At 50.4% G+C, this 10,000-nt stretch overlaps 1 protein-coding gene across 4 annotated transcripts in view; it reads right to left on the bottom strand.

Moving 5' to 3' along the window:
* Positions 1-10,000, bottom strand: part of LOC135818612 (uncharacterized) — a 27,274-nt gene that overhangs the window by 3,659 nt on the left and 13,615 nt on the right. For 2 of the 4 annotated variants that reach the window (XM_065331998.1, XM_065332000.1), the window contains exons 3-4: positions 7,871-8,025; positions 6,442-6,495 (exon numbers count right to left, since the gene is read on the bottom strand). In XM_065331998.1, the coding sequence (XP_065188070.1) occupies positions 6,442-6,495; positions 7,871-8,025 (209 nt within the window). Of the gene's footprint in view, positions 1-6,441; positions 6,496-7,870; positions 8,026-8,623 lie in introns of those variants that run through there. The other 2 variants (XR_010553723.1, XM_065331997.1) reach the window with 2 other exon arrangements.

The following is a 10,000-nucleotide window of genomic DNA, read 5'->3' as shown; positions in this document are numbered from 1 at the left end:
TGATACAGATTCCTAGGTTCAAACCCCAAGATGGGCAGTTAGTTACATTTTTTCTCTCCTTGCGTATTTTGTATCTGCATGTTATTACCCTTTCCGTGAGTCGCTCGTGAGTAATGTATGAGTCGTGTATGGCTAAACCCGTATTTACCCGTGTGCTTCTGCTAGTGCTAGTCCTACTCCGTGTGTGTCTACTAGTTCTACTCCGTGTGCTTCTGCTAGTGCCAGTTCTACTCTGTGTGTGTCTGCTAGTTCTACTCCATGTGTGTCTGCTTCTGATAGTCCTACTCCGTGTGCTTCTGATAGTCCTACTCCGTGTGCTTCTGATAGTCCTACTCCGTGTGCTTCTGATAGTTCTACTCCGTGTGCTTCTGATAGTTCTACTCAGTGTGCGTCTGACACTAGTGTCCGAACTACTCGTGTATGCCTTATCGACCGTCTGGAATTGCCTACTAACCATGTTGTGTTTGCCTCTTGCTCGTTGTCTGAGTCTGTATCCCAGGATAGTCTGCTAGTGACTCCGCTCGACTCTTTCTGCCAGAAACACCCTGCAGTCCAGGTTGGCTCCTCTCTGGTAAGATCTGATCATGTCGTCATGTCCTTTCTTAATAGTAGTGACACCGCTGTTGTCCTCTATCCCGGTACAAGTGTGGGCTCGGTAGCGTCCTTTAGCGAGGTTGAACTTGATGCTGAAACTGTTTGCTCGGCTACCACCGCCGATGTCCCCAGCCGTTTGAAGGCCATTGACGATTACCTTGTTTCCCATTGTTCGCATTTGTCTGCCGATGTGTATGATCAGCTCCGTTCCCTCCTTCACGAGTACCATGATGTGTTCTCTTTGCTGCCGACTGACGCGGGGTATTGTGATATTTATCCACACATTATTGAGACAGGGAATGCCCGCCCTATTAAGCAGTCCGTTCGGCGACTCCCATTTCACACTCGCCCTACCTTGCAGAGCTTGCTAGATGACTTACTGGAGCGGGGCATTATTTCGGAATCATCTAGTCCCTGGGCTGCCCCTATTGTTCTTGTAAAGAAGCCGGATGACTCGTTTCGTCTATGCATTGATTACAGGAAACTCAATAGTGTCACCGTTCCCGATGCTTATCCACTCCCTAATATTGCCGAAACTCTTGATTCTCTTGCTGGGTGTTCCCTGTTCAGCACTTTGGATCTAGCGACCGGCTACTGGCAACTTGCCATGGACCCAACGGATAAACCCAAGACGGCCTTCACGACTCCTTTGGGTTTGTATGAATTCAATGTACTCCCGATGGGGTGTTGTAATGGTCCCGCCACCTTCCAACGGGTTATGGATAGATTGTTTGGTGATTTGACACATGCTTCCGATGGTCCCGTCACACGGGTCTTCTTTGACGATATGGCTGTCGCGTCGTCTTCTGTGTCCTCTTCTTTGTCTCGCCTGAGCACTGTATTTTCTCGGTTGCGCGCTAACAACTTGAAGTTACGCTTAAGTAAATGTGTCTTTCTGTCCCGTAGAACTAAGTTTCTGGGCGTAGATGTGAGTGCACGCGGAATTCACACCTCCGAATCTAAGATAGCTGCCTTGAAAAAGTGGTCTCCGCCCAAGTCTGTGTCCGAGGTCCGGGAGTTCCTTGGATTCACGGGCTATTACAGGAAGTTTGTTTCTAGCTATGCCAACATTGTTGCTCCGCTCACGGCCTTAACGAAGAAGGGTGTGCCGTATGTCTGGTCTGCCGATTGTGACACTGCCTTTCGAGTTCTGCGGGAGACGATGTGCTCTGCGCCAATCCTTGCGTTTCCTGATTTCCGTCCAGGGGCGGCGAGTTTTGTCTTGGACACGGATGCTAGTGCTAGCGGTATGGGTGCGGTCCTTAGCCAGCAACAGGAAGGGCAAGAACGTGTAATTGCGTACGCAAGTAAGAGTTTCAACAAGGCCCAGCGGAATTATAGTGTCACCGAGAGAGAACTCCTTGCTGTTGTTACCTTTGCCTCACACTTCCGCCACTATTTGTTGGGTGCTCAGTTCTTTGTCCGCACGGACCATCAGGCGTTGAAGTGGCTTCATAGCATTCCAGAACCGACTGGACGCAAGGCTCGTTGGCTTGAGACCTTGGCGGACTTCCGCTACGTTATTCTGCACCGTCCTGGTCGTTTACACCAGAACGCTGACACTCTTTCGCGTTTCGTCACCCCTTCCGTATCTTGTGTGACTCCGGCTCCCGATGTGCTGCCTCTTCCTCCGCAGGTTGCCGGTCCAGCTAGCACTTCTTCTTCTTCTTCCTCGTGGCTGCCGCGGGAATCGCCTGCTGCGTTACGTTTGTGTCAAATGTCTGACCCTGATCTTGTTGTTGTGTTGTCCTGGTTTGATGATGTACAGCGTGTTTTCCATCCTCCAGGTGACCTCCAGGGTACAAGCCGTGCTGTCCGTCGCTATGCGTCTGAACTGTCCTCTTTAGTTATGTTAGAAGGTGTTCTGTATCGGTCTGTTGATGGTGTTCTGCAATTTGTTGTACCCTTCTCCCTGCAGACCGAGTGTCTCGTGATGGTACACAGTGTACCGGCTGGTGGCCACTTTGGCTATGACAAGACCCTAGCTAAGTGTCGGCATCATTTCTTCTGGCCTGGCATGTCGAGCTCTGTTCGTTTGTTTGTACAGTGTTGCCAGGTGTGTGCTGCAGGCAAGTCTAGTCGCCAGCCTGTCGCCCCGCTCGTACCGATGTTGGGTGGGTATCCGGGTGACCTTGTTGCCATGGATCTAGTTGGTCCCTTTCCTGTTACTCAGTCCCGCAACCGTTACCTCCTCGTCTGTGTGGACTATTTCACTCGGTGGCCTGAGGCCTATCCTCTACCAGACATCACAGCTAGAACTGTTGCGCATGCCTTTGTTAATGGTTGGGTTTCTCGGTTTGGTGCTCCTGACCGGATTCATTCCGATCAGGGCGCTCAGTTTGAGTCTGCTTTATTTGCGCAGCTTTGCTCCCTGTTGCAGGTTCGGAAGTCACGGACAACACCATACCACCCTGCTGGTGATGGTTTAGTCGAGCGCATGAACCGCACACTGATCACCACGCTCCGACTGTATGCCCGTGGCCACCCTGAATCCTGGGACCTGCATGTGCCTCTATGTTTACTGGCGTACAGGACGGCGGTCCAGAAGTCAACCGGTGAAACACCTGCACGCCTAATGTTTGGGCGTGAGCTCCGTTTGCCGGCGGATATTATTTATGGGTTGCCACCGGAGTACCAGGATGTCTCGACACATGAGTATGTGCAGCGTGTTCAGTCAGTCCTCCAGAGTACTTATGCCCGTGCCCGTGCGACCGACGCCGTGGCCCATAGACGGATGAAAGACTACTATGACCGACGTGTCCATGGTTCGCCTCTACAACCGGGACAGTATGTGTGGCTGTTGGATACCGCTGTGAAGCCGGGCGAAAGCCGAAAATTACACAACCCGTGGACTGGCCCATACGTTGTCCGATCGCTGGCTGGTCCAGTCGTCGAGATCGTGTTGGCCGCCGACCTACGCAAACACAAGCGGGTGCATTACAATCGCCTGAAGCCCTGTCAGCGTGCTCCCAGTATGTTGCCGCCTCCACCTCAATCCATGAGTGCACCATCGTCCGCTGCTTTGCCGCTGCTAAGTACTGCGTTTATTTGGCCAGACTGTGATGACGCTGAGTTTGCTCAGGCTGCTCCTGCGCCTGTTGTGCCACCAGTACAGCCTCAGCCCGTTAATGTACCAGGCCCACGTGACCATTTGCGCAGAAATGCTGGTCCGCCTGCCTGGCACCGTGACTACAATATGTAACTGGTACACTGACTGTCCGCTCTGGGTGACTCCAGTTTAATTTAGGATGCTATGGACTTGGATTGCGATAATACATTAGGCAGTTCATTTTGTACAGATTTCTAAGTGTGTGTGTGTGTGTGTGTGTGTGTGTGTGTGTGTGTGTGTGTGTGTGAGAGTGTGTGTGTGTGTGAGAGTGTGTGTGTGAGAGTGTATGTGTGTCAATGAGTAGGTGAGTGAATGTGGTGTATTGTATGTGGTGTAGTGTATGTGGGTCAAGCCCATGTGCGACAGTCCATGTGTGACTGTGCATGCCCGTGTGCGCATGTGTGCCGGCATGATTGCGAGTGCGTACGTGCGTGAGAATGTGTGTCTTATTTTCTTCATATTTAATTTGGTATATGCCGTGTTGCTTTGAATTTGGTGTGTGTTGTGTTGATGTATTCACTTGAAATCGGGGACGATTTATTTTCGTAGGGGGGAGTAGTGTAGGAGTTGCATTTTAATAGAAAGTATAATTTTCGCAGTAAAAGAGTATTTATTTGTAGAGCTTGGGTTGATACAGATTCCTAGGTTCAAACCCCAAGATGGGCAGTTAGTTACATTTTTTCTCTCCTTGCGTATTTTGTATCTGCATGTTATTACCCTTTCCGTGAGTCGCTCGTGAGTAATGTATGAGTCGTGTATGGCTAAACCCGTATTTACCCGTATGACTGCTGCTAGTGTTATTGTTCTAGAACATTGGCAATCACAGTTCACAGCTCTGGAATATTCTAGAATTTCGTCGGCGACCGGTTTATATAGATTGCTCATTGGTTGATGACCAAAAAACATGGCTGCCGTTCGCCGCGTGTTTTGTCTTCTTGCATTGTTCTTTTCTTGTGCTCCTTTCACTTCCTATCTTTACTTGCCGAGTGTGTAACTAATAATTCTGTCCTAACGAGTATTCGTGAAACCACAAAGTGAGTGCTTTGTTTGAGTGTGTGAAATTGTCTCCGAGGGCCAGCTACTACAGTCCATAGTAATCTGATAAGACGTACCCCCAGGATGGGCAGCAGGAAAGTGTTCTTTAAAAAAGTATCCAAGTTGCAGTGCCGCTCACCCCCTAATTCAGCCGTGACACTCAAGTTTGTGTCTTACATTATTTCACAGCCTAGTGTTGGCAGGTCTAGGGCTGCACAACGTCCAGTGGCGTGTACTTGAGCAACGCCACGGGATTTCATTTAGCAACACTGTACTTCTTAAGGGCCGTCCACAATTATCCATCTTTTACACGAAGAGAAAAAAAGTTTTGTTTTAACCCTTTGTGGACGGACTGTACGAGTTTCGGTCTAATAAGATCGAAACTTGAAACGCGAATTTTCTGGGCGCACCGCACGTTTTCGGCGATATTTTTTACACAAATCGAAAGACGAAATCCATATCTTTCCAATGGTGCTAAATTCGCCGGGGGTCCCTAGTCAAAATGTTGACCAAATCAGCCGCGCAAGAAAAAAAATGGAGAGCTTGCGCGAGCATGCAGAACTAAAATTGCAGTACGAGTACTGTCATGGCACGACGCGGAAACGTCCTCCACATGGATGCGGACGATGCCATCGGCATGATTCTGAACTGGAACTCTGACGAGGACAGTTCTGGCGACCCACTTGACGAGGCTGATGACGACGAGTTCGAAGTGGACAGTGATAGTGATGATGATATCCCAGAAATTCAAGAAAACAATTTATCTGATGGATTTGCTGATACTGCTAGTAGCGAGAGCGGCGGCGAGGTTGATGATGGACAGCTTATCATATCTACTTTCCGAAAATGTATGGTGTTGTATTGGCTAATGTACACCGATTTCGAGTTATTACTGATTCTCGCGTATCGCTTCTTTCCTGTACAAATGTGGCAGTCCATAAAGGGTTAACATGGGTGGGTGGGTTAAGGTGAGTTTCGTTTCGAAAAATATTCATATGTGAGATATCAAGGCATTCTTGCTGTCAAGTCAATCTATTTTCCGTTCAGGGGGGTGGGTGGGTGGGGAAGGGTCCTAAGTAAACTTTTTTTCGTTTCGTGAAAATTATCGATAATGCCGGATAGCCCCTTATCCCAACACACTTGAGTATGTATAAATATACTGGTGTGCTCCGGACACTGTGATGACTGCACAAAGCAAGAGAGTAGGTATGTCTTTATCAGAGTACCGGTATGTACAAGACGTGTGTTCCACTGTACATGTACGTGAGAATATGTATAATCGATTCTTGTCCACTGCTGCCACCAGCACCAGCACCGCCGCCGCCACCACCAGCACCACCACCACCAGCACCAGCACCAGCACCACCGCCAGCACCACCACCACCAGCACCACCACCGCCACTACCACCAGCACCACCAGCAGCACCACCACCACCACCAGCACCAGCACCACTAGCACCACCACCGCCGCCGCCGTCACCAGCACCACCACCACTGCAGCACTGATACTCAGCAAACCTGCACTGATATCTCTGATAGAACATGGCTCTTGTAGTCTCAGGGCAAACGCTGCAGTACAAAGGGTCCCGGCCCCTCAAACAAAATGCAACAGCTACATTAGCCATAGAAATGCACGAGGAAGATAACAGCTGATGCAAAAGAAGAAGAAAAAAACACGTTGCATCTTGAGCAATTACACTCACAGGCTTCTTGCAGATGTCACACTGAGGGACCTTGCGCTGAGACAACTCTCCTTGCTGCTCATATCGACACACAGACACACAGACAAACACAAACACATACAGACACAGATACACACACACACAAACACACACAAACACACAGATACACACACAGACACAACACAAACACACACAGACACAAACACACACAGACACAACACACACAGACACAAACACACACAGACACAAACAGACACAAACAGACACAAACACAGACATGGACACAGGGAAGCACAGAAGCACAGAACTTCATTTTAAAACGATGCACGGCTAGACAGACAACGTGCCAGCATGCTGACGTGCAATCAAAGTTAGTACCAAACGCAAGAATTCAACACAAGCTACAATGAACGGGCAATCAAAAGCAATCCTGCGCTTTGGTTTTCAAAGAAAACACACCATGTACCACACACACACACACACACACACACACACACACACACACACACACACACACACACACACACACACACACACACACACACACACACACACACACACACACACACATCACTGATCACTAGGGTTATGCCATATCCCACACATCACTGATCACTGGGATAAGGAATATGATTATATCCCATGTCAGAGTGGTGAGCATGTGAACCAGGTATCACCCCCCCCCCCCCCCTTTTCGGGCGCCACACACACACGCGCGAATCAGATATCACCCCCCCCCCCCCTTCTTCCGGGCGCCACACAGACACATACGTGAATCACATATCTCCCCCCCCCCCCCCCACACACACCACCACCATGTACCCACATACTCTCTGCAGCTACAGTGCATAGAACTGCATTGTCTAGCACTGCATACACTACCTGATCTCAGCTATCAGTAAGTCATTACACAGTCTTGCACTGCATACACTACCTGATCTCAGCTATCAGTAAGTCATTACACAGTCTAGCACTGCATACACTACCTGATGTCAGCTATCAGTAAGTCATTACACAGTCTAGCACTGCATACACTACCTGATGTCAGCTATCAGTGAGTCATTACACAGTCTAGCACTGCATACACTACCTGATGTCAGCTATCAGTAAGTCATTACACAGTCTAGCACTGCATACACTACCTGATCTCAGCTATCAGTAAGTCATTACACAGTCTAGCACTGCATACACTACCTGATGTCAGCTATCAGTAAGTCATTACACAGTCTAGCACTGGCTGATGTCAGCTATCAGTAAGTCATTACACAGTCTAGCACTGCATACACTAGCTGATGTCAGATATCAGTAAGTCATTACACAGTGTAGCAGCACTGGCTGATGTCAGCTATCAGTAAGTCATTACACAGTGTAGCAGCACTGGCTGATGTCAGCTACTACAGCACTGCATGTACAACACTACTAGTACAGTACATGACTGTATAGCACTGACCTCCAGTAGCCAGCGCTTCAAGCAGTTGTGATGCACAGCAGCCGTGCCTCCCTTGCAATCACACGGGTAGATCAACGGTCCGGACTCGCGACTTTCCACATCATAGCAAATCCAGCACTCAAACTCATCGGTGCTACATTGCTGCGCACGATTCGCTGTACATCGGTAGACATCATCAACAGCAGGCAAACAGCATGGTTTCAGACACAGCGAAGCAAGAGAGGGGATTCACTCTGCTTCAGATAAGCCAAACCACTACTACTAGGTATCCTGTAGACAAAGAATTCAAGCTATCACTGTGCTGCAGGAGGCTAGTAGTGATAACAGAATTAGTGTGAATTAGAGACAGCAGGGTGCTCTGTCGCTCTCTTTCGTGAAACCGGGCGCTTTCGCAGCACTTTCCACTACAGAACTGTCGGGCGCCGAAGAAAGGAGCGCCGGGAAACGACCAGGGTAGAATTTCACCAAGCAACAAGAACGGCCTAGGCTAGGAGGCTGACCCCCCCCCCCCCCCCCCCCCGAGCTCTTCGTCGACCGATGGTACTGCACTGGTAGTCAGTTGGGAGTGTAGAGGTCTCTCAATCAAGCAGACTTGCAGGCTGTGCACACACACTAAAGTCCTGGCCAGAGAAATTCAACCTCATGAATAAAGTAGCGCTGGCCTTAGCACCACCCACACACACACACATACACACACATACACACACACACACACACATACACACACACACGCACACACACATACACACATACCTTGGTCCTTGGTAACACTGCCATTAAATGGTCACGTGTCCCCTGTGCAGGGGTCGACAGCACTGAGTTCAGCATTGGATCCAGAAACGCCGCTCTACTTCCTGGACAGGAAATTAGCACAGCTATGCAGGTCGAAACCACGGGATGACCTGCAGCAGCGACCGCAGCCGAGACAATGCGCTCTGCAGCAGGGCAGGGCAACCCGCCGTTTCCGGACCGAGTCTGCCGATGCCACAGCCGAGACCGACGCCACTTCAGCAGCCGAGTTGGAGAGACACTTATGCGAAGCTAGCCCGCCAGCACTCAAGAACCATCTCCCGCACGCATTACATAGTCGGCTGCCGGACTGCTCAGATATGGGCTTCCTCCTCTCGGCCAGGCACTTGTGGCGATTCTTGTATTTCTGGTGGGCGAAAGTACGCTGGCAGACATCGCAGAGCACAGAAGTGTCACGCTGAGCCGATCGCGGTACTGGTTGAGCGGAATACGCACTGCGCCATTTCCCACGCTCCTGGGCGAGGTCGTACCATTCCGTGTGGTCGATGTTCACTGCGGAGAGGTCAGCTCTGACAGAGTCTCGCCACCGTTTCCGAGGACCGCAAGCCGGCCTCGGCGGAAGGAGCGCACCAAACAGGAGCTGGTGCGGAGTTCTATCGCCGTCCATCCTAGCTAGATGGCCTAGCCACTCCAGACGGCGGCGAAGAACACGTGTGGTAATATCCACTGGATCTCGACGATTCCAGGCCTCCAGAATGGTCTTCCTGTTGATGTGGAAGTCCCAGGTGTCTCTTCTACCGAGGGCTAAGATTGCGGAAATGCAGCGAAGATGGAAGGCGGACAGCGCCGCAAGCTCGCTTTTCAGTGGTACCCAACACTCCGCTCCGTAAAGGAGAAGAGAAGCCACACATGCATCATACACCATTCGCTTCGTTGCCAGTGAAAGATCGCCATCATCAAAGACAGATCGACGCAATGCTCCGAATGCCCTAGATGCTGACGCTATTCGGGACCGAGTGTCCACTGCGGTGCGGCCACCAGTATGGATGATGGAGCCTAGGTAGCGAAAGTCATGCACATTCTCGACGATTTCCCCGCCAACCACCAATGGACGACGATCCTCCGGAGAAATGCCGAAGCCGACCGCCATTACTTTGGTTTTTGATAGGTTGATGGTGAGGCCGAAGCGAGTTGCAACGTCCATGAACCGGCATACACACACACACACACACACACACACGCACACACTACTACTACTATTGACAGCTGCCAGAAATGGCCACGCCGCTCCCCAAAGGGAGGTACTGTTAGAGAGGTTAGGGGAGAGGTAGGCAGTGCTTCAAATGGCGCTCCAGGTCCTGTCGCCTCCGAAACTGGCGT

The sequence above is a fragment of the Sycon ciliatum genome, chromosome 5, assembly GCF_964019385.1.
Source record: "Sycon ciliatum chromosome 5, ocSycCili1.1, whole genome shotgun sequence".
Classification (NCBI taxonomy): domain Eukaryota; kingdom Metazoa; phylum Porifera; class Calcarea; order Leucosolenida; family Sycettidae; genus Sycon; species Sycon ciliatum.
The sequence above is the reverse complement of the archived record's forward strand: the minus strand, read 5'-3'. Positions and strand labels throughout refer to the sequence as shown.